The sequence below is a fragment of the Salvia splendens genome, chromosome 4, assembly GCF_004379255.2.
Source record: "Salvia splendens isolate huo1 chromosome 4, SspV2, whole genome shotgun sequence".
Classification (NCBI taxonomy): Eukaryota; Viridiplantae; Streptophyta; class Magnoliopsida; order Lamiales; family Lamiaceae; genus Salvia; species Salvia splendens.
In genome coordinates, this window is record NC_056035.1 from 287,045 (window position 1) to 311,329 (window position 24,285).

Here is a 24,285-nt window from a genome sequence, read left to right on the forward strand (position 1 = left end):
GGGGCCACTCAGTATGAAAGTGCAGTATCAATGCGCACTTCTTAAATGACTATAGCAAACAAACACGGATGCGATACAGTTACGTATACAATGTATCAACAAATCATTTTAAGTCTCTTTATCTATTACTACATCACAGCAAAGCCCCTCTGCTACCTACCAAAAACCCTTTCAAGCCAAAACACGAGAGAGAGGTTTCAATCAGAAACAACTGAAATACATTTTGCAAAACAAACCCTTTCCCCAGCTTATAAATAGAGCACTTATCGACTTGGTATGGGAAAACTGCCACTGCCCATAGTTTGAACCTAGCAAAAACATGCGTATGCAAAGTGGTTCTTTTTAGTCACGTAAGACGATATGAATTCTTCGGGAGCTGCATTTGAGCCAGGAATATCCGCAGGAACAAGTATCTGAGTCTTGCCAGAAGCTATTCTATTCCCAGCAACATTGGCATAAAACAGCCCGGATATGGCTGGAACGAAAACATCACTCTCCGAGCATATGTAGTAATCTATCACCTTCTCAAATTCAGTAGTGTCTGAGTTCAGGAACTTGTCCTTGTTCTCCATGGGCATTATTGACTCCTACATCAGTTTAGAGAGAATGAGATGTTATGTACCATCAAAATATGGCTTTGGATCAACAAGCTTCAACATTGCTATAATTTTCACAACTAGGCCTAGATTTCATTCAAGAACGAGAATGTTTAAACCGATGTTATGGGGATCATGAGCTATCAGGCAAGAAACAATGAGATGAAAACCATACCTTTGTATAAGTTTTCGGGAAGAAGTCCTTTAGAGAATCAAGGCTGCTGTGCCATTTTGTTTGGGTCACGTATACCGTGGTGTCCTTTTCAAAGCCCAGCTTCTTCAAAAAGAAAGCTATATCTTGAGGACTGTAGCAACTTTTGGATCCAGAGCCGCCATTCTTGTGGCAGCCCTTTTTCTCAAGTATATCGACCCTCAAGTCAATCGCCACAAACTGCCCGTTCGACTTCTTGCTGAGGGTCTTGAGGCGGTCAATCATGGAGTCAACAACTTCACGAACTTCCGTCTGAGGCTCCAGTGTCCCAAACATGGCTAAACATGCAACGGAGTCTGTGTCGGTCTTCTCTTTATCTTTTTTCATGTTAACTGATGGGAAGTAGGTAACCAGCCTTATGTTGCCCTTGGTTTTGAAAACTGCTTCTATATTGTCAGCTACATATTCTTCGGTAACCCGATTAGGGACCTTCACTACTGCAAGATTACGAGCTGATATTTTAGGCTGGGATTTAACGACTTTGACCACTCCATCGAGGCTCGTAATGAATTTATCAACATCATAGACATCATCGAAGTTCCTGAAAGATATGGAACTGTTATAATGAGACTATTTGTGCTTCATCATAGAAGAACAGCAGCCAGCAGAAAGGTGGAAGCCTCATTTTACCTTCTATCACCGGGTTCACTACCTCTAATGTCTGGGATTACAAGTGTCGCCCGTAGTTGTCTTGCAACAACTACAGCATCAGCAATCTGATAAAGATGATAACCAGGAAATGAGCCAAGAGAAATGAAGTTTCTCGAAGAATAACTACAGCACATCAACCAGTCGTAGCTATTTACTACCAGTTTAAGCGATGGTTCATTAAAGCTATTCCTTTTCAAATGTTGGACCTTTCTCCTCATCAAGCGCACCAGAGAAACTTATTCTAATAGTTAATCGATGCGTTTATGGAGTACAGTATGTTATAAAGTGAAAACAAAAAAAGGCAATTTGAATATGCAAGTTCTCTTATATATACATCATTATTCATCCCATCCCCCATTAGAAACAAACTGAAGAGTGCAACAATGTCTCGAGTAAAGTATACGAATCTACCTGAGAAACATGATATTCCGGGCCGTTAGTGAGTGAGAACGTAACATACCCAAGAGATTCAACTGCCTCCTCTGTCACCAAAACATCAAATAAGACACACATCCACAAGAAAATGGCAAAACTTTCAGAAATCTAATGAACTCACCAAAAACCGGCTTCTTCCAACACGGCTTCAATGTCAGACCATCCTCCTTCCAAGGGCCATCAGCCCCTTTTGCAACACTAGCAATCGTAGACTCCACAACCTTGTTCGTATCATGAACAGCCGGCTGTGAAAAGAGTAAAAAATCAGCACATGAACAGGAAAAAAAGAAAGAAAAAAGACTCACAGTTTCTCCATCAGTATAAAACACAATCAAAGTCCAAAACAAAATCTATCAAAGCCAATAGCCAATATCTTAATAGTTAGTTAATACAGTGTCTGTCACACAGTAATCATTCAATCAACTCCATTTATCTAAATCACAGATGCATGATTCCAAAAATACATGATTTTAGGGCCAAAAAGGCGCCACAAACCAATTGAGATCACATCAAATGCACATAATCAGTAACAAACTTTCCACAGCACAATAAAATTCCACAAATGAATCCACACACACATACACAAGTAACGCCATTGCAACTGGTCAAATCAAACAGTAACTCCGACAACTATCATCACAGAATCATACTTGAACCGTATCGAAATGGTCGCGCTTGATCATGTCGCCTAGCATTACGAACATAGTAACCGTCAGCACCCCCGCCAGCACCTGCCTCGGATCCACACCCATTGCTTTCAGATCTCACTCTCTTTTCGCTCTCTCTATACTCGCGCTTCAATCGAGTCGATGGGAGAGAGAGTAGAGAGCTGCAGTGCGATTATACGTTATTAATTTGAATAATCACCACGCCGTGATTGATTAATCATAATGTATCTATACGCGCAGTGGCACCTCCACTATGTGTACTTTTTTTCTTTTGAGGGAGACCACCGACAGTTTACCGAAAACGATTGGCCTCCTATATCTCTGCATCTCCTCTCTCTTACTCTCTTTTTGTTGGATTCCTATTTTTCACTAAATTCTATGCAAGTGATCATGCCAGGGAATTTTCACTATCTCCAGAGCAACATGCGCTCCTATTGTCTCAATTACCCTCCGAATTCTTCCTTTTTCAGGCCAAAATTAAATCGGTGCGCCAAAGTAGTTAACTTATGTGCACTAATATTGAAGTGCTTGATTTTAATCAATGTTTTCTCGGTTGAACTATTTAAATTGGATGCGTAAAGAGTGGTAAGTGAAAGTGAAATTGTTAGCTCATGCACATAAAATGGATTTTGATATGCTACTCATTAATATTTAAATCTGATAAATTATTAAAATTAAAATGAAAATTTTAAAGGATAATCTATTTATTGTTGCGGTAAGAACTACTAGTAAAATAGAAAGTTAGACTATAATAACATGTGTTAGTTCCTTGTAGCATTGACTAATGAGTATTCTAATTATAAAGAATGAAATAAACGTAAATCGAGGCGTAAATTAAGTGTTTTTCCGACTTGTATTTCAGCATAAATTTTGGTGGCCTGTCAACTCATCTATCTATAATTTAAGTTTTAACGTATCATCATCTACCTAATCTTCAATTTTAGTAGGTAAAGCAATTAATACTAGCATTTATAATTTAATAAGAATTACGTATCACATCCTATGTACAAGAATTCAGTGACAGCCAACATATTTTATAGAGTGATACTGATTTTATAATTATATTTTCTCTTCTAACAACCCAATTTTAGAGGATTTTGTGGTCGAAATAATATACTATCATTTAATATTTTTGAATAAAATTATAGTAGTAAATACAGATGCGAAGATGTTTTGAAAATGAGTAATACAATAATGTTCACCTGAATTTGCGATTTTCAAACATATCACAACATCATTTTAAGAAATACGTAAATTCACATTCCACTATTTTCATCATGTTTTCTAGAGAATATATAGGTATTTACCACAAAATTGATGTCGTTTTACTTATGAATAACTGTAGTTGCCAAGAAAGTGGCACTGAATAACAACTGTTTATAATTGCAACGTTTTAAAATCAGAGGAAAACTAAAAATTAAATAAACATTGCATCATTTTCTTTAATTAACCATAAATTGAAACACAAGAAGTTACTAGGTTTTAAATATGATTGAACACAAGCACATAAAATGATCAATGCTTCTAAAAAGCAGAATCATCATACACAACAATTGGACTTCTAACTCTATGGATTCCATCACTCCATTCAAGTGAAGCACCAATCTTTTTCTTGCCACCAATATTCCCTTCTACACTAACAACAAAAGATTTCCTCTCATTCAAGGCCTTAAACCTCAAAATTCTCGGCTTCACAACGACGCTGATACCAGAACCTCTGATGATCTTGGCCCGATAGACGGCCTTTGCGCGGCCAACATTAGTTACCCTTCTCGTAAACTCAACCGAAAACGATGCATTCCTCTCAACTTTGACAGCCATTGTAGGATAGTTGAGATCATGATGTTTTGATCCAACATTGCCGGTTTTCGGGCAATTGCTTTTGTTGTCTCTAGTTATTTGTTGCACTGTTGTTGTGTTGTACCCCAAACTACATAGTAGATTGATGTAATCGTCGATTGAGGTGTCATAGATGAGCCCGGGACTTGTGGCCCTAACCGGATTGATGTGTCCGGCTCCGTATGCAAATTCCGCATCCTTGAGTTTTTGTTTTTTCAAGCTCCACGCTGCATGTGGCGAACAAGCAGTGTATAGGGTTCGGATTTTGTATCTTTTTCAAATCCATTAAACACGAATACTCGATATGCACAGATAGAGTGGAGAGACTATAATTATGGACAGAGGGAGTCACCGATTTACCTGTAGTCATGAGTGCCGATTTGACGGCGGCTGGCGACCAATCCGGCCGGAAAGACTTCACATAAGCAGCAGCTCCAGATACATGAGGGCAAGCCATTGATGTTCCAGAAAGAATGCTGAAGTTGACAGCTCTCTTGTCAACGAGCAAGCTAGGCGTTGCAGCAGGCGAAAACGCAGCCAAGATGGTCGTCCCAGGCGCCGTCACATCAGGCTGTTTGTTGGATAAATCAAGAATTCATTTCTGAAAACCATGTTTATGTCCAAATATGATGCAATGCAGTGTGTGTTTGTACCTTTAGAATGTTTGGAATGATGAGATTTGGCCCTCTAGCTGAAAAACCAAGAACTCTTGGAGCTGAGTGATCATGCCTAGTTTTTGTTGATGAGATATATGCTTCAGGGATTGTACCTGCATGCCTACAAGAGTCTCAATAGAGAAGATACTCTAAAAAACAAGAATTCAAAAATTTGGACATTTATGAGAAAACGCTGGAAGCTGATTTCTGACTTCGTGAAGTTGATGTAGCTGAGAATCGAGGCGAATGCTTGATGCGTTAGCCTCGATTCTGGGAATGGGACGACAAAAGGAGGGTAGATGGAGGGTGTTTTCTTGATGATCCCAGCTGCACCAGCAAGGATTGCCTCAGTTGAATCTGCTAATTCGTCACAAACCACAATCTTGTTTTTCACTAGAGTTTTGGTCAAACATCCTTCAGCACATTTCCTGAGAACATTATGAAGTCAAACCAGAGATTTGACTACAACTTTGGATACAGGCAATGTAGCAAACCAATAGGATTTAGATTGAGCCAAAAACATAACATGTAATAAAGCCCACAAATGTGTGACATGATTGTGAAGTGACTCACTTTCTTTTAGACTCCATGCTCAACAATGTCCAATGAAATAGTCAAGTGTCAAGAACCCAAGAAAGAACCTAAGTTGACTTACTTGGAGTTTACTTCAGTGCAGTTTCTAGAAACATCCTTCCCATAAACAAGAGGCCATTTCACTCTCTTCCTCTTAAAAGTATCAATAGCACCACCCTAGTGTAAAACAGACACAACAGAAACAAAATTAATTAGTGTAAAAATAGCGGTTGCAGATTACAATGACATAAAAATAATAAAAGTAGCACGAAAACAACCAAAAAAAGAACATACTTCAACAACACGCCCATTTCCGAGCTCAACTCTATCAAAAAACGCTCTATCAAGAGTGCTCGCCCCAACTGAGAACACCCACGGTGCGACACTGCTGATGCCTCCCCGTATCGGCCCATTGTTGCCAGCGGACTGCACCGTCAATATCCCCTTTTGCATGGCATGAAAAGCAGCGATGGAGATCGCGTCGTACTTGATATCAACAGGATCGCCTAAGGAGATGGAGATCGAGATGATGTCTACTCCATCAGCTATAGCGTCATCGAATGCAGCTAGGATGTTAGTGTCCAGGCATAGAGGAGAGCAAGCTTTGTAGATGGCAATTCTCGCGGAAGGTGCTCCTCCTCTCGCTGTTCCGCGGCCCAATCCGTAGAAGCTTGCGTTTTTCACCTCCCGACCCGCAGCCGTGGACGCTGTGTGAGTCCCGTGGCCGTACATGTCTTGAGCTGAGTCGGATTCGGGGCCGTAGAATCGCGCACCCACCAACTTCCTGCGAGAAAACCCCTTTGCTTTTAATATGTAACCAGGAAGGCATCCACGTCCCAATGCATACAAAAACACTAAACTTTAAGCACTTACTTACACTATTCATGTGCTTATCCCACTTAATTCTACACATTATTTTTTATTTATTATTTATGCTTTGGGTTAAATATATACTCCAAAAGATCAAATTTTCCTTAGTAATAAACGAGTGCTTAAGCATAACAAGGGGCGGAGGAGGCATGTGCTTTGGGGTGACGTTTATAGACCAAATGGGCTATCTCCTAATCTCATGTTTGTTCTTTATATATGAGAGATAAATTAGGAGAAGAATAGTACTTGTTGCAAGAGAAGTTCTTGCCACCTCTGCATACTCCTTTCCATTTCTTAGGTGGAGGACCATAGCCGCGATCGTTGAAGCTTTCCGATTCAGGCCAGACTCCAGTGTCGATGACGCCAATAATGATGTTGCTTTCAGCTGCTGGCATTCTTTCTACATCTTCGGGGAATCCCATGAAATCCCATGATCTTGTTGTCTGAGTTTGTAGAGTACGAGAAGGGAAAATTGAAACTACTTCTTCAAAACCTATGTAGTGAAAAAAGGAGAAAAATGCCATCTTTCGTATAAATAACGATAAACAACAATATTCTAAAAATTAAAACGGAAGAATTAAGCTTACTAGCCAACTTGTCTCTTTCTGTTTTAGTGAGATTGGCTGCAAAGGCATTGAAACTCCTGTTGTAACTCCTCACCAAGGATTCACTAACAAAACTATAAAGTAAAAAATACACACACAAATTAAAAATAGGAATATAATAGATCGAACACACACACACACAAAACACATAAAAAGGTGTCATGTGTACTCAGTGTTCTAGTAATGTTCTACCTGCTTTGCATGACTTGTTGGAGCATGTCCAAATGGTACGCCGAAACTGAGTATTGGTCGTGCTGTTGGATACCTCCCATGTACACTACATGAACCTGAGATGAACAAGTTCATATGCATATGTATATATGAGATGAAGATGTGAATATTGTAGTAATTTAGCCATTTTTAGGAACTAAACATGAAAAAATGGTTAAATGGGGACTTGCCTGCCTTTCTTCTTCCGAAGCATAACTCAAAATGATGGAAAAAGATGAAAATATAAGAAAAATATAAAAGAATTGAAACGAAAATAGTGTAGCCATCTTTACACCTATGAATCCAAGATACTGTAGCAACTTCTTATAGTAGTTGCTAACATATTCTTGATGGTATATAAGTATATAAGGAATCCTAAGATTTGTTCAATTCTTTGTATTTGGTTAGCCTTAAATGCCAATCATGTGTTTGAGGGAAAAAAAGAGGGCAATAATTTGGCTATCATAATACTCATTTCTTCCCTGTCTGAAACGTGATTTGTTTCTAAACTTACGATGGGGCATGTTTTGTTTATTCTGTGGCGCCATATAATATTCACAAAGTGGCTGAATTTAAGTAAGTAGAGTATCTTTTTAGAACAGAATCTGTCACATTTTATATACCTTTGACAGTTCCGAGGATTCTACTTTGTATTTAGGAAATTCCAAAGTTAAAATATATTATCAACAACAGAAACTCCATATCTATGAATTATCCTCATGCATGAGACAAACAGTACAAAGAAAGGCTACTTACAAATCCGAAACCAGAAGCCTTGCATTCAGATCAATCATGCTCGTTTAAGCAATAACTCCCTTTGACATTTGTTCGAGCAGTTAATCTGCATCTTTTTCACCACCTCTATTTCCGTACCTATTTGCTTCCGGTTGAGCTTGCAGTCATAAGATTGCCGCGCAAACGCAGGAGTATGGAATTGAGACGGGCGGCGCCGCCCAAACACTCCGCTGTGGTAGGTGGTGACGGTTGCCGTTGCCGCCATTTTTGTCAGGCTGAAGCTGAACTGAAGTAACGGACCGGATTTATAATTTCGGTTTAAAGGAGCTTCAGCATTCAGTCAAAAGCTTCATAATCTGAGCCCATTAACATAAAAGCTGCCCAATTAACAATAAGCGGCCTAATTAACTAAGGAGTTATAGAATCCAACGTGTCATTTTAATATAACAATATTTTAACATACATCAAATATTTGATTTATCTCGGTAGTGGAATAATCTAAATCTTCCAATTGGCACCATATAATTATCCAAATGATATCAATATTATTGAAAGTGAAAAAAATAAAATATTATAAATGATTGTAACTTTCCGTGCTAAACTCAATCATTGTTCCATGATTCCATCACTTAAGGATCAATCAACAATAGACCATTAATTAAAAAATAATGAAAAAATAAATTTAATTAGGTTAAAGAATTCCCCTCCCCCTTCTCTTATATACTCTCTCTGTCCGCAAAATATCGTTTCCAGTTATCTTCTACCCCAACTTTTTCTTTCCGCCTCCATTATATGAGTAACCTTCATCTTCTTTGTTAATATTTTCTAGCACTTCCATTGTCATACGTCGGCATCATTTTTTTCATCCAGTCAGTTTGCTTGTATTCGTAGGTAAGTCCTTCAAACAAAAATCAATCACATGTCTTATATTGTAACTTTGTGTTTGACCACAAGAGTTCATGATATAAAATTATGCAAGAAGTTCACTATTGAAAGTCGCAATATTACAAAAGTTCATGACTATAAAATTTCACAAAATACTCACCAATTTCAAAACCAAATTCGACAATTTGCATTCCTTGTTAGTTTGGATCATTCGTCAACCTTCCTTTCTTCTTATTTTTTATTGTTTGAATTTCGTTGAAATAAGTTGTTTTATGAATGAGTATTTATAGAGACTTGTTTTATATTTTACTTTCATACTGCAATTGTCACGACCGCACTTTATATGGATAGGAAAGCCGGGGAACCATGACCAGGGGTGGGGAATAAGAGGAGAGGGAACAAAAGGGGATGAACAAAGACTAAATATCACTCAGAAATAAAGGGAAAACAACTTCAAATAACTCTTGGTCACCAGGGAAAAAGAACAATCAATGTAGAGAGTTCCTACTTTAAAATAAAAATGAAATCAACTCTACTCAACATTCTCCCCCATCACCGCTCAACCTGCACATTTAGAAATACATGCAGTGGTGAGTACAAAGGTACCCAGTGAACACATTGCCGAAATATACATACATACATTTTTTAAATTACTGTCATGCCATCACAGTAACACTCGAGAGTTTTCTCTTAAAAGGCACGAGCTTACTAAATTCTCTGTGAGCTAAAGTTCGACTTATCAGTCTAAGTTCTTTTTGTACTTCTGCCATATCTGAACACCAGGTGCCATGGAGATGGTGCTCTCCCACGGTCACCTACATCTTTCTCCAGCTAGTGAGGTGGCCACCTCTTAATGGCCTCCACTATATCATCTTTGTGTCGTGGAAGGTGGCCACCTTCCACGTTCACCTGTGTACGTTAATCCGAGTAGGGACACCACCCTCACTCAGACCCGAATTCGATTCTTTTGTTCCAACCAAACAAATAGGGTTCATACACATAAAATAAATTATTTATGGCAAGACAACATTATTTGCATATATAAATAATAACTAGAAAATTATTTCACATTTTCATCCACATTAGTATTTATAATAAAAAGTTCACCTTTATTGCTTTCCAAGAATTTCGGTAATCATTCTCCAATTCTCAACATTTCTTTCCTCGTGGGTTTCCCTTCTTAGAAATAAAATAACAAGCTAATTTTAATTTTGAGAAAGACACTAACTTGATGCCATGCATGCTATTCTTTTGCTATATTTTCTTTAAATTTTATGTTGATTAAATCGGAGTTGTAAATTACTTTTGGAAACAAGATCGAGATAAGGGATTTCTCATACTCCCATCTTTTCTTGACTTGAAGGTTCGATATTGGCCAGTTATATCAATTGAATTAGTTTAACAAGGAATTATTTTATTCTTGTCAGGGTTCTCCCTTAATCAGCTTTCATATTTTATTTTCACATAATTCGAAGATTCAATCATGAAGAAAATATAATTTATCCGAGCTCAACGATTAAACACATAATTAATTATTAAGATCATTTTAACAATTAAAAACAACCTAATTACATCATTTTCTTGGCCCACACTTAAATCATGGATTAATAATTAATAAGATAAGGGATTATTCCTGCACGATCCATTTTATTTTCATCGGACTTATTTTACATTATACTCCATTTTATACAATGATAAACAATATTATCATAAGAAACCAAAAATCACAAATATATATAACAAAAATTTATCATAAATATATCAATTAAATAACTTTTTAAACCAAATATTTTATATAAATATAATATTAATTAGTGAATTAGGCAAAGAAATAGTCAATAACCTAATTGAGCTTACTAATTAGTATTAATAAAAAAGTAATTACTAATTAAGAATTAATTCGCCTCCATCTTCTCTTATGCTCTAGTACACCTCCATTTTATCTTTTCCCCCACTTTTTTTCATCTCCATCAATATATCATCATACAAAAACCTAAAATCATAAATATATATAATAAAAATTTATTATAAAATACAAAATGAAATAACTTTTGAAATAACTAATTAAGAAGTAATCCATTTTTGTCTTCTCTTATGCTCTAGTACGCCTCCATCTTATCTTTTCCACCACCTTTTCTGTCTGCCTCCATCTATATATCATCACATGAAACCTAAATCATAAAAATATAGTATAACAACAAATTAATATAAAAATATAAAATCAAATAATTTTTTATATACAAATATATTGATTAGTGAATTTAGCAAAATATATTCATTAAAAAATTGGAACAACTGATTATAATTAATTAAAAAGGTGATTACTGATTAAGAAATAATCTGTCTCCCTTGTGTTCACCTCCACCTTCTTCCTCACATTTTCTGTCTGTCGTCATCTATCTCTAGTAGCGTCATCTTCTCTAGTCATTTTTCTCACAGGCAGTGATTAACAACAATGATCCACCTCCGGATTATCCAGATTCGTTCAACATCGGTTGGTATTCTCATTCTGATTTTCAATTCTATTCTATGTTTTAAATGATACATTTGCTCTGATTGGCGGTATTTAGCTAATCACAATTCCTATTTGTTATGAAAATCGGTATCATAACTTCTTATTATTGTATTTTGATTTCTTGTTACCTATGGGTATTATAATTATGCGATTCTATGATGATTACGTGATTTGGAAGATTTTGCCGGCTTATGATCTGCCACCGGATTCTCCAATATCGATTGAAATTCTCATTCGAGATTTCAGTCTGATCTTGAGATCTATTCTCTTTCTGTTTAAAATGATACGTTTGCTCTGATTGGCGTTCCTGTTTTAAGTTTATGATATATTGAATGAGTTATGGTTTCTCCGGTATAAGATGATGATGTAGAAACATGAGACAAATCGGTGAGTGGTTCATGAGTAGAGGAAATGAGGTGCTGATCATGAGGTTCAGTATGATGAGAGAATCTGGAGAGGAATAGTAGCATTATGTGAGGTAGATATTGGAGTAGAAGGGTTATGTTCAGTGGGATGGTGCACAGCGTTATGTTGTGAAGGAGCTTGAGTGTATATGGAAGTAGGAAGAGTGGTGTGACATTATATGGAGTGATAGAGTCTCTGAATTAGTGGAATTAGTTTTCCTTGGTCTTCCTCTTTTATGTTTATGATCTAGTGTTCAGCTTTTAACTTTTATTTCAGATTGTCTATTCAATTCAGCACTGCTAGTTGAAGATGTTACTCTCAATCTACAAACACAAGAACCTATTGATGTTGCTGGTAATTACCTTCGTTTATATAATTGTATTTAGAGGAGAATTAGCTTTTAACTTTTGTTTATTTTCAGGAGATTTTTTCAATGAGGATGAGATCAACAATTTCCGTCTTAATCAACAACTGCAACAACCTCCACAACATGTTCAAACTGGTACAGTTTTTGTTTTTCCTTGTTTATATAATTGTATTTAGAGGAGAATTTGCTTTTAACTTGTTGTATATTTTCAGATGATTTCCTCAATGAGGATGGGATCAACAATTTGGGTCTAATCAACAACTACAACAACCTCCACAACATGTTCAAACTAGTATAGTTTTTGTTTTTCCTTAAGGAATACTCTCTCTTACTTTATAGTTGAGAGTACAATGTATGTTTTACTATTGTTTTCTGTTATATTACAGTTGAAATCCCTGAAATGACACGGATGGCATTTCTTCTTAAAGAAAATTGTCCAGAAGCTGATATCTTCATTAATGCCCAAGGTCAAGAGCGTCGCTTTGGGTAATGTTTAGCCAGCGTAACAGTCTCTACACCTCACGTGCTGGATCTCAAAGCCTCAGCCAGAGGGACTTCAGGAAGTATGCTGCTTCTAAAAACTATAAAAGTGCAAGGGGAAGCAGGTTGTTGAGTCTCCACAGAATGATGTGGAACGTTCGATTGCTGCGCCTAAGGATTCACTCAATGATTCCCCGACTGTTATAGACCTGCTTCACCAACTTGTTGTGTCTGTAGATATGATTAAAGATCTACTTGAAAAGAAGCTGGATCAATTGTAAATTCTTCAAACCACTGCCAACTTCATATTTTGATACATTCATTGCTTAAAATCACAAAGCACTTTTGTGTTGTGATATGGATTTGTGTAGCAGATTGTTGTACGAACCTCTAAATAGTTCCCTCCTTTATAGTTTGTAGTATAATAAGGTTGTTCTGTCAAACGGATAAATAATCACTACTTACATATGGTTGCATATTTGTAAATATATAGTTTGCTTGTATCATTGTTGCATGCTTTTAGTGTTAAATCGAGAGCTAGCTATTGTTGCATGATTGGATAAACCACTTGCATTAACTTTGCCTGTTTCTTCATCTATTGAAGCATTCACAAGCTGGATAGCTCTGCATTTGATGGGGAAACAAAAAGTATATTATTTGATTGATACGATGAACCGTGAGGAATTATTCTTCAATTTATAATGGGCATTGCAAAAACAGTATTTGTATGAATTTAATCTGTATTGATCATCACAAGATCACAAATCAATCTTCGCTTTCACATAAGAGCACAACAGCACAATAATCTTAGTCATCCTCCATCACAAACCAATCTTAATGCTCATCTAAAAACATTTTATATAATGTTCTCGAAATTTTATATAAAAAATGTTTTTTCTTATAAATTCTAAAATTCTGATAATATAACATTATTTTAATATTCTTTTCAATGACAGTATTTTTCAAGCCCAACTAGGTCGAATTTAATTACCCATTGGCCCGATCATTAAATTAATAAATATGACAAGCCCATTAGCCCATTAAACCAATATCATATGCTTAAATAAAAAAAATCTAAACTCTGCCATCCTAAAATTCGCAGCGCTTCGCTCCTTCTTCTTCATTCAATCGCGCTCCTTCTTCATTCAATCGTTCACGGTGTAAGTTTTCTGCAATGCTGATTGCAATTTTTTGTCGCTTCTTATGGAATTAACTATTTTGCTTGTATTTGGGAAATATAGCCTTTGGAGGGCGGTCCGGCGAAGAGTATTCCGAAGACCGAGAATAAAGAGAACAAAGCAACCGTTTTGTATATTGGAAGAATTCCACACGGATTTTATGAAACTGAGATGGAAGGTTTGTTTTGCTTATTCTATAATTACATTCGCTTGAATATACTGTGTTTGTTTAACTCGGTGAAATCGACTTTTGCAGCTTTCTTTCAGCAGTTCGGTAACTCAGGATTGCTAGGAATAGGAAGGTTAGTTACTTTTTTGTTTGTTTTTGAATTGCAAATATGCTTTTGGATTGGGGAAGTTTGATTGATTGGTTGTTGTATAGGTTATGTTGTTGTATTGAAATTGGATTCAGATGATCATATGTGAGAGTAGATTGAGCTCGTTACTACGTCTGTAGACTTGTTCTGTTGTTATCTAAGTAGTATGTTCGTGCAACCGTCTTTGTCCTCTATTATGGGACTTGTGTGCTTTGCTTACCACTTGTGTTGTAAGCTACACTTGATGCTTTAGTTTCCCTGTATTGGCGTTAAGATAATTACTGTATGCAATATGAGATATCTATACTACTGTGAGGTCGGTAGACAGTGTGGAAGTTGGTATGTAACTATTCGAAAAAAAGTGATTGTTGTTTCAACTATAATCAATTTGTAAGACGTTAAGACAAACACTTGGGTACCTTGCTTAAACTAGTTCTCCCGCTTTTTTACGGCCTCAATAATTTGGGGTTTTATGCATAACTTTGGTTACTCGTGCTTGCTTTATGTAGATTGTAAGCCTACATTGTCCTGATAGTAGATGTGGATGTACACTGTCTTTTGATTTTGTTGCATCATTGCTTTAGGTAATTGTTAGTTGAGTATTATGCTTGCAAGTTCAGTTGTTTCCTCACATAAACTTGAAGCACGGTATACCAGTGATCAACTTCTATTAACTATGTATGTCTTGACAGTTAATAGGATTCAAGTTTTCTGGCTGTCAATATGAGAACAATATTCTGAAAGTATTGCATGTCTGTATTTGTGAGATCAAGCATTTTTTTATTCCTCTGTCAAATCATGTGCATTATGAAGTTGATTATATTGTACTGTTCAAAATGAAAAGTTACTCTAGATCTTCTTTCAGTTGCTCCATTTATGTATTTTGTTTCATTTTTTCTTTTTAACAGACGGGGAAATTGAAGCATTTTGGATTCATCGAGTTTATGTCTCCTGAGGTAGTACAGTTGATGCGAAGCTTATTTCCTATTCTTTACCCCGGATTTCATGTTAATTATAACTCACCAAGTCGTGCTTTGAGTGTAGTTTCGGGTGTTAGAAGCTGAAAGTTCGTCGGAAATGCATAGCTGAGATTCCAGAGAGTTCGCCCGGTCGGGCGTTTTGATGTCGCTAAACGCCCGGTCGGGCGTTTCCATATTGTGCATGCGGAGTCCAGAAAGTTCGCCCGGTCGGGCGTTCTGATTTCAACTAAACGCCCGGTCGGGCGTTTCCCGCGAGGCCATGCAGTAGCCTTTCGCCCGGTCGGGCGATTACCTCCTTTGAATTCGCCCGGTCGGGCGTTTTAGTCGCGTAACTGCGATTTTGCAGTTGATCCAGCGGTTGAAGGATTAAAAAGGCTGGGAAAATGAATTGGAGGGGGGGAACGAGACAGAGAAAAAGACAGAGGGAGAGAAAGGAGGAGAGGAAGAAGAGAAGGAAGGCATTCCGGCCATTATTCCGATCATCCATTCCCGAATCCCGACTCCACTCGACGAGAGCATCACACCTATGGTTTTATTTCTACATTCTACCATGTGTATAGGCTAGGCTCTCTTTGTTGCTCCGAGTTGTAATCTAGGCTTGTGTATTTGTTTTAACACCTTGAATCGTATGTTTGATACCAACAATGTGTTTGATAATTAAAATGCTACGTTTTTGGCTAATGATGTAGTGTTGTTAAATCTTAACTATTGTCTCTTTAACATAGCTTAGGATTGATCGTTTGTTGGTATGCTTTCGATTTAGAACTGTTCAGGGGATAAATTGATAGTGGATTAGGTAAGTGATTATAGTAGACGACATTTATTCCCGCGCTTCCGCAGGAATTAAATGTCGTTGAAAGTTGGTTCATGGAACAAGTGTTCAGCTGACTGTGAACTATACGTCGTAGACATGTTCAGTGCACGCGATTAGGTTGATAATTATAATCCCGTCGTATGTTTCGTTGTAAATGGTGTAAAACAACGCAAGCTTAGTGAGCAACTTGGAGTGACCTGTCTTTCTCGTGTCAAAAATCTCATTTCAGTAGCTTAAGTTAGTTAACCATCTCAAAATTAAAACAAAATCTTTTTATACTTTGTGTAGTCATATTAAGTGTAAGCAATCTCGCCTCCCTGTGGATCGACACTTGAAATACTACTACGATACTGTATTCTTGCAGTAGTGTAGTATTATTAGAGTTAAAATAATTGAACTTGATAATCTTTATACATTGATTAAGAACTCTAAAATATCACATCAAGTTTTGGCGCCGTTGCCGGGGAGGCAATAGCTTGTTTATGCTTAAGTGTTTTAGTTTTTATTTCGTTTTGTTTGATTTTTCTTTTTGAGTTTTTTAGGTACATTGTTCGTGTTCTACGGTGTGATAGCCATCTACCACGTCCGGACTTGAAGACGAAGGAGTGTATTATTTTAGGTAATTTTTAGCTAACTCTTAGTTTAGTTTCTAGGTAGTTTAGTTTTTTCACTTAAGCACACACTTTTTATAGTACTTACCCCGAAGTTGTCGAGAGGTCTCGCTTTCGGTAATTAGGAAATATATTGTGCTTGTGCTTGGTGTATTTTCTGTTGTGTAGATAAAATAAAAAAAAAAAAGAAAGTCGTGAATGCACACGAGATCTCAGGGTACACCGCCTTTCGGATTACTCTGTTATCAAAGAAGGAAAGGGTCAGGAAGTTCAGCCGGGTTTGAAATTCAACAGGATTCGCCGAGTCCAATCAGAGATAACCCATTGTTTGAGAATAGTGACAGTGATCTGGAAGCTGAGTCGATGGCCGACAATAATAACAACAACGCTGTCCCACCACCCGTTGTGAGGTTTGGCGACACTCTTAGATCGGGAATTGAGTACCCCGGAGAGTTTGCTTATGCGAACAACAACATCAACATTCCACCTCACTACATTAGTTTGGTGAATGGGGGGAATCTTTTCCATGGACGGGATGATGAAGACCCGATGAGCCACCTCAATGCCTTCTACGAGTTGACGAACTCTCACAGACCCCCGAATGTGGAACACAATCTGATCAAGAGGGTCTTATTCCCATTCTCTCTGAGGGAGAAAGCAAGAGCTTGGTATGACTCTATACCGGGCTACAACATTGAAACATTCCAAGAGTTGAAGACGTTGTTCCTCTTAGAATATAATTCCCCGATGAAGATCGAGAAATTGAGAGAAGAGATCACTTCTTTCCATCAAAAGTATGATGAGTCCTTTGCAGAAGCTTGGAAGAGATTCACAGACCTGATAAGGAAATGCCCGAGCCATGGTCTAGCTCCGGGGCATGACCTTTTGAAATTCTACAAGGGACTCAACAATGAAGGCACGGGACTAGTTACTGCAGGCTCTAATGGAAACCTGGATGACTTAACGCATGAGGAGGTGAGAGCCTTATTCCAAAGGTTGGCTAACAATCAACGGAACTGGCACAACCCAAGGAGAGCAGCGGAGAAAGGAGGAGACACATTCGGTGCTACAAAGGATGCAGAGAGAGTATCTGCAATTGAAGCTCAATTGGCAGATATAAGCACCCAGATGTCATCGATGACAAAGGCAGTGAAATCGCTGCAACTGACTCCTCAACCCAAAGCAGTGGCAGTGATGAGATGTGGATTGTGTCAAGGAGGGCATCATACTGATCAATGTTCTAGTCTTCAAGGACCACCAATCGAGGATGTGAACTACATTGGCAACAATTGCCAAGGGTTTAACCAAGGCAACCAATACAGCAATCAGCAGAATTGGAGGCCTCAGCAATCGAACTGGAATCAAAGTGGTCCTAGCAACAACTCGGGGAACCAATGGAGGACAAACACTCAACCCCCGGGTTATGAGAAGAAGCCATCAGTCGAGGATCAATTGGGACAGATTCTCTCGTTTATGACTAAGAGTCAAAGGGAGAATGAGAATTTCAAAGAGAAGACGGTGGAAAAGTTTGGTCAGATGGAAGCTACAATGAGGAACCTCGAGACTCAAATCGGGCAGCTAGCTACATCATCACATACAAGAATCCCGAATACCATCCCAAGCAATACGGTGCCTAATCCTAAGGGCTATGAGCAGTGCAAGGCAGTTAAGCTAAGAAGTGGTCGCGAGTTAGGTTCGACACCATTAATTGACGGCCAAGGTACTTCCGGCATCTCACACGCGGGGGCGGATGAGATGTTAGGCTTGCATTCCTCGCACGCACGGGCGGACGAGGCATGTAAGGGAGGTCCCAAGTTGGTGCAGGGTGCCCAACATGGTCAAGTTCAGGCTGCATCTGGCAGCAAGAAGTATGGTGAAGAATCCGATTCAAGTGGAAAAATTCGAGTAGAGAAGGATATCCGCAAAAAGATCCCGCTAAGTCCGGCAATGGACCCGAAGTGTCCATTTAATTTTCCAGATTTTATCCCCCCGCCTCCTTTCCCAATCGAGAAGAAGAAGACAAAGAAAATAACTCAAGAGAAAGGACTCGATTGGATGATGAGTATCATTAGGAAAGTCAGAGTAGATGTGTCCTTAGTGGATTTGTTCCTACACTTTCCTAAATTCTCCAAGTTTTTTAAGGACCTTATCGCAAAAAAGGAGAAGATACAAGAGGATGGTGTGGTGAGATTGAGCGCATTTTGCTCACAATTGGTGAAGGGGAAGATACCTGCGAAGAGACGAGACCCTGGGAGTTGTGTGATCCCATGTGAGATGGGAGATAAAAAGTTCCCAAAGTGCCTACTTGATCAAGGCTCGGGAATATCATTGATGGCTCTGAAGACGGCGAGGTCAATCGGTCTACAAGCGAGGATTGAGTCAATCGATATTGAGCTACAATTGGCGGATCACTCAATTGTGAAGCCACTAGGGATCATCAAGGATGTCTTGGTGAAGGTGGACAAGTTTGTACTCCCGGTCGACTTTATTGTCCTAGAGATGGAAGAGGACAAGGACATGCCTATCCTCTTTGGTAGGCCATTCTTAGCGACCGGGGATGTTGTGATTAAGACCAAGACAAACACGGTGGTGTTTCGAGTAGATGGTGAAGAGCTGGTGATCGAGCAAGAGAAGGCGGAGAAGCGCCTATGGGAGCTTGGATAGAGGTAGACAAGGATGAAGAAGGTCGAGCCAACGACTATAAACAAAGGCGCTGATTGGGAGGCAACCCAAGTTTTTTTGTTTTTATTTTTGATTTCATATGTTGGAGGTTTTGTTTGCTCAATTCTTTCCTCCAACATTTATTTTGAATTGAGTGTTTCTTTTTGTAGTTTTTGTTTTTTTTGTAGGAGCAACTGGGAGTTAGGATTGGAGCTTAGGAGGAAGCACACCTGCAAAGGATTTTTACACCCACCCTCCCACCCGAATGCACTATGGACGTCATGCCAAGTTTGGGGGAGTTTCCTTTCCCTTTACTTTATTTGTCTTCTTTGCATGCATTGAGGACAATGATGCATTCAAGTTTGGGGGGGTTATGAATGATTTGTGATGTATGTTTTTTGGGTGTTTTGCGTGATAAAGATGTTTTGAATCTATGTAGTTGACGGGTGCATGCTTTATCTTCGGCTTTCTGGTTAGGAAATCTTACTTGATCTTACTTGATCTTTGAAGCTTAGGATGAATGGAATGGGTGCATGAATTTATTTGAAAGAGCATGTTGTGATTACATCCGATTTCTTAAGTTGAGGAGAGTATGAAAATCGCATGACTTGTGGAAATTATTTTGGATTGATTTGCTTTATCGAGTGAAGTGCTTGCGTTCGTTTGTGTTAACGATATGGGAGGACAAGGCACTAGGATGAACTCCATGGCCAAATGATCACATGCCTAGTCCATCAAATGATCCCCTAGAAGCCACCTTGAGCTTAATTTCTTATTCTTTGTGTAAACACTTAGCCAAACACTTAGCCACTGAAATAAGCCTAATTTTAGCCTCATCGATAGACCTTGCTACTATTTGGGTGCTAAATACAAGTTGAGCTTTGTGGTTTGAGTTTGAGTGTGGGTGGTGAATTGTAAAGAGTAGACATTTCTAGACTTGATAGAAGGTGAAAAGAATGAAGTTCTAAGAAAAAAAAAAACAAGAAAAAGAAAAAGACGGCCTCCAAATTCACAAAAGTCGAGGTCTTTACAAAAACAAAAAAAAAAAAGAGAAATAAGTTGATGAAATAAAGATAGAGCTTCTATGTTTGTTTGTGTAATCTCGTCGGGAATAGATCTCAAGTTTGGGGGAGTGTGGGTTTGGTTGTATTTTTTTTCGTTGGTTAATCTTTGGAAGGAAGTTGTAGGAGTGAAGATTTTGGCACTCAAATGTGTAGCCTTTGAGCTCACTATCCATACTTATCCTACCTCGTCCCTAGCCCCATTACAACCTTGAAATAAGACCTTGGACCTAATCGTTGATGCTTGTGGATGTTGTGTAAAGAACTTGGTAGAGTTAAAGAGGTTCGATTTGAAATCTGTGAGTCTATGTGGTTAGTATTGCTTAATGAGTCAATGATGATGGTTTGAGTTGTTTGATCGCATGCTTGGACTTATTTTGAAGTGCACCTTAACTTGACGTTCTAGGGGGATGAGTGATTGTTCTTGAGAGTGGGAAATCTCGATTGGAAATGTTGGGGGTTTAGATTTTGTCACTCACGTCCCTACATGATTCTTTGTGATGAAAATTTCTCTGCGGGGTAGACTTGCGTTGAGTTTTTGTGCTAAAAAATGTACCTTGCTCGGGGCGAGCAAGAGCTTAAGTTTGGGGGTATTTGATGCGAAGCTTATTTCCTATTCTTTACCCCGGATTTCATGTTAATTATAACTCACCAAGTCGTGCTTTGAGTGTAGTTTCGGGTGTTAGAAGCTGGAAGTTCGTCGGAAATGCATAGCTGAGATTCCAGAGAGTTCGCCCGGTCGGGCGTTTTGATGTCGCTAAACGCCCGGTCGGGCGTTTCCATATTGTGCATGCGGAGTCCAGAAAGTTCGCCCGGTCGGGCGTTCTGATTTCAACTAAACGCCCGGTCGGGCGTTTCCCGCGAGGCCATGCAGTAGCCTTTCGCCCGGTCGGGCGATTACCTCCTTTGAATTCGCCCGGTCGGGCGTTTTAGTCGCGTAACTGCGATTTTGCAGTTGACCCAGCGGTTGAAGGATTAAAAAGGCTGGGAAAATGAATTGGAGGGGGGGAACGAGACAGAGAAAAAGACAGAGGGAGAGAAAGGAGGAGAGGAAGAAGAGAAGGAAGGCATTCCGGCCATTATTCCGATCATCCATTCCCGAATCCCGACTCCACTCGACGAGAGCATCACACCTATGGTTTTATTTCTACATTCTACCATGTGTATAGGCTAGGCTCTCTTTGTTGCTCCGAGTTGTAATCTAGGCTTGTGTATTTGTTTTAACACCTTGAATCGTATGTTTGATACCAACAATGTGTTTGATAATTAAAATGCTACGTTTTTGGCTAATGATGTAGTGTTGTTAAATCTTAACTATTGTCTCTTTAACATAGCTTAGGATTGATCGTTTGTTGGTATGCTTTCGATTTAGAACTGTTCAGGGGATAAATTGATAGTGGATTAGGTAAGTGATTATAGTAGACGACATTTATTCCCGCGCTTCCGCAGGAATTAAATGTCGTTGAAAGTTGGTTCATGGAACAAGTGTTCAGCTGACTGTGAACTATACGTCGTAGACATGTTCAGTGCACGCGATTAGGTTGATAATTATAATCCCGTCGTATGTTTCGTTGTAAATGGTGTAAAACAACGCAAGCTTAGTGAGCAACTTGGAGTGACCTGTCTTTCTCGTGTCAAAAATCTCATTTCAGTAGCTTAAGTTAGTTAACCATCTCAAAATTAAAACAAAATCTTTTTATACTTTGTGTAGTCATATTAAGTGTAAGCAATCTCGCCTCCCTGTGGATCGACACTTGAAATACTACTACGATACTGTATTCTTGCAGTAGTGTAGTATTATTAGAGTTAAAATAATTGAACTTGATAATCTTTATACATTGATTAAGAACTCTAAAATATCACATCAACAGTTCTATATAATATAATATCATATCTTCCTTTGCATGCTCTGTTCCCCTTTCTTACAAACGAATATTCTGGCCGATGCAGGTTGCCAAAGTTGTTGAAGAATGTATGCATAACTATCTAATGTACGAGCACCTCCTCCAAGTTAGCATTGTTCCTCCTGAGAAAGTTCATCCAAGATTGTGAGTACATTCTTTGACTGACCATCAATCTAGCTTCTTCAAATATTCTGTTTTGAAATCAATATTTTGGTCGTTGGAGGATTTGAATGGTGCCCTTAGAGTTCTTTTAGTGCGCCTTTCTAACCAGAAATATTTTTCAGATGGAAAGGCGTGGGCCGCTCTTACAAGCCAGTGGACAGGGTTCTCATTGAGAGGAAGCACCATGACAAGGTGAATAACACACAAGACTCTGGAATTCTCGTATTTTGATTTCTCTCGTTCTAATACTTCCTTCTCTATCAAATATGATTCATAGGAACGGACCCTAGAGCAGCAGCAGAAATTAGTTACTGGCGTGCTGAAACGGGACCAAAAGAGAAGAAAGCGCATTGAGGCAGCTGGTATTGATTATGAGTGCCCAGAAATGGTAAGATTTTGTGATCTCTTATCTTTTCCCCCTAGTTTCGATCTGTTGGTTTGAAAGCCCGTCCTTATATTCTCGTAGTGATTTATTTGTCATAACCTTGTCACGTCGTTAAACTTTGCTATATGAAATTGATAGGGAATAGTTTCTCATAGAAGGGCAGACAAAGACGATCGATTTTCGTTTCACTAATGGTTTTGGTTATTATGTGATTTGCAGGTGGGCTGTGTGCAGGCTGCTCCAAAGAAGATTAGATTCACAGACTGAGGAGGAATTCTGTTGATCTTTATATTAATACTAAAACAATGGGAGCCAAAATTTTATTTTCCTTGTATTAAATGTTGAATCTCATATCTCAATCTTCAAAGTCTATTGAGCTTCTTTTGGGTTATACTCGTTAGTCGAAACAAGTACATTAGATTAATGTAAACTAAGCTTCTTGGATCTAAACAAAACTACAAATAGTAAAGGGTGTTCGATTAATGTGATGTGTAATGAAAATAGGGCGCAGCGGTGTCCTCACGGCTGGGCCGCGGTGCCCTATAGGGTGGAAACGGAGGGCCGTGGCCCGGGGGGGATTACTCGGCGTGGACATGGCGCATGGAGGGGCGCCGGAAATGAATTTTTTTTTTTATTTTTTTTGAATTTTCATATTTTTTTCGATAAATATACTCATTCCTCTCATTATTTTCGCACCATAACAATCTCCACTCTTCTAAATTTCTCTATTCTACTTTCAAAAATTGGTTTTATTTTTTATTTTATTAAATTATGCATTTTTTTCTAATTATTATAGTTTGATAATTTTTATTCTAATTAAATTAAAATATACCAACAATTGATAAAATAATGTGATTTGTGGATGTCCATTATTTGACGGGATAGGTTTTTTATGGTTGTGGACAAGTTTTTATAGCTATAAACAAGAATTTGTGACTTGATCTTGTACTTGAGCAAACTATCATGGACACTCTAATGATTTAGGCCAGAGGTCTTAGTTTGAGTTTTTGGGCTCACTATCTTTTAAATTCAAATTCATTACGTATCCAAAAACAGAAAAAATATAAGAGCATCATTTAAATCCAACTAAAAACTGCAACAGTTTCTCAGTATTCTCTTAAGAAAAAGTTAGAATCTGATAAATCTCATCCCAGAGTTCATTCATTTCGTTAAAATACATCACAATCCGAAACAATCTGTGCAAAACCAAATAAAAATAAAAATCAGAGAAGCGTGATGAGGATGAAGACGAGCAGAGCAGCAACGATGGTGTATTTGAGAGCGGCGAGCACGATCGCCGCCGATATCACGACCAGCTGCCACTGCACCTGCACGCTCAGCAGCCCCGTCAATCCCACGGCCACGATGTTATTGCTTCCCTTCTCCATATTGTTAGTGTTCCTTAAGCAATTACTACTACTACTACTAGTTAATAAAAAAAACAACAAAGAGACCTTAGAAGTCAATAAAAAAAATTTAACTTGTTTTAAAATCAAAATAACTGACGACTT

The 24,285-nt window shown here is 38.3% G+C and overlaps 3 protein-coding genes, 1 long non-coding RNA gene and 1 other non-coding gene across 5 annotated transcripts; 2 read left to right on the forward strand and 3 right to left on the reverse strand.

Moving 5' to 3' along the window:
- Positions 1-12: 12 nt before the first annotated feature.
- Positions 13-2,869, reverse strand: LOC121797700 (protein MANNAN SYNTHESIS-RELATED 2-like). The gene is made up of 6 exons (XM_042196377.1): positions 2,544-2,869; positions 2,015-2,138; positions 1,870-1,940; positions 1,438-1,523; positions 772-1,348; positions 13-587 (listed from the first exon to the last, which is right to left on the reverse strand). Exons 1-6 carry the CDS (start codon positions 2,643-2,645, stop codon positions 309-311), a joined length of 1,239 nt encoding a protein of 412 aa, XP_042052311.1. The 5' UTR covers positions 2,646-2,869; the 3' UTR covers positions 13-308.
- A 1,107-nt stretch (positions 2,870-3,976) lies between these two features.
- On the reverse strand, positions 3,977-8,437 carry LOC121797804 (subtilisin-like protease SBT4.3). The gene is made up of 10 exons (XM_042196527.1): positions 8,071-8,437; positions 7,297-7,391; positions 7,087-7,178; positions 6,746-6,992; positions 5,924-6,413; positions 5,712-5,806; positions 5,269-5,484; positions 5,054-5,177; positions 4,761-4,971; positions 3,977-4,627 (listed from the first exon to the last, which is right to left on the reverse strand). The coding sequence occupies exons 2-10, from the start codon at positions 7,374-7,376 to the stop codon at positions 4,086-4,088; spliced, it is 2,097 nt and encodes a 698-aa protein (XP_042052461.1). The 5' UTR covers positions 7,377-7,391; positions 8,071-8,437; the 3' UTR covers positions 3,977-4,085.
- A 2,850-nt stretch (positions 8,438-11,287) lies between these two features.
- Positions 11,288-13,204, forward strand: LOC121800262. The gene is made up of 5 exons (XR_006050466.1): positions 11,288-11,428; positions 12,131-12,208; positions 12,276-12,356; positions 12,434-12,513; positions 12,608-13,204. It is a non-coding gene; the product is annotated as an uncharacterized LOC121800262 (long non-coding RNA).
- A 953-nt stretch (positions 13,205-14,157) lies between these two features.
- Positions 14,158-23,165, forward strand: LOC121800268 (uncharacterized RNA-binding protein C1827.05c-like; the record flags this gene model as incomplete). Its single annotated transcript, XM_042199841.1, has 6 exons — positions 14,158-14,181; positions 15,105-15,152; positions 22,274-22,371; positions 22,512-22,581; positions 22,667-22,777; positions 22,994-23,165. Coding segments are annotated over 6 exons (399 nt in total), but the record flags the coding sequence as incomplete, so codon positions are not given.
- On the reverse strand, positions 17,361-17,467 carry LOC121801720. Its single transcript, XR_006050656.1, has one exon. It is a non-coding gene; the product is annotated as a small nucleolar RNA R71 (small nucleolar RNA).
- Positions 23,166-24,285: the final 1,120 nt, after the last annotated feature.

What these genes read in the sequence shown, in the direction of transcription:
- LOC121797804 (XM_042196527.1), bottom strand. Translation starts at nt 7,376, where the DNA reads ATGGGAGGTATCCAACAGCACGACCAATACTCAGTTTCGGCGTACCAT. An exon ending in AGAAAGAGACAAGTTGGCTA is followed by an intron (nt 6,993 to 7,086) that starts GTAAGCTTAATT and finishes TTCACTACATAG; the next exon opens with GTTTTGAAGAAGTAGTTTCA. An exon ending in AAGAACTTCTCTTGCAACAA is followed by an intron (nt 6,414 to 6,745) that starts GTACTATTCTTC and finishes GTTTTCTCGCAG; the next exon opens with GAAGTTGGTGGGTGCGCGAT.
- LOC121797700 (XM_042196377.1), bottom strand. Translation starts at nt 2,645, where the DNA reads ATGGGTGTGGATCCGAGGCAGGTGCTGGCGGGGGTGCTGACGGTTACT. An exon ending in ACCATTTCGATACGGTTCAA is followed by an intron (nt 2,139 to 2,543) that starts GTATGATTCTGT and finishes CTCTTTTCACAG; the next exon opens with CCGGCTGTTCATGATACGAA. An exon ending in AGTGAACCCGGTGATAGAAG is followed by an intron (nt 1,349 to 1,437) that starts GTAAAATGAGGC and finishes CATATCTTTCAG; the next exon opens with GAACTTCGATGATGTCTATG.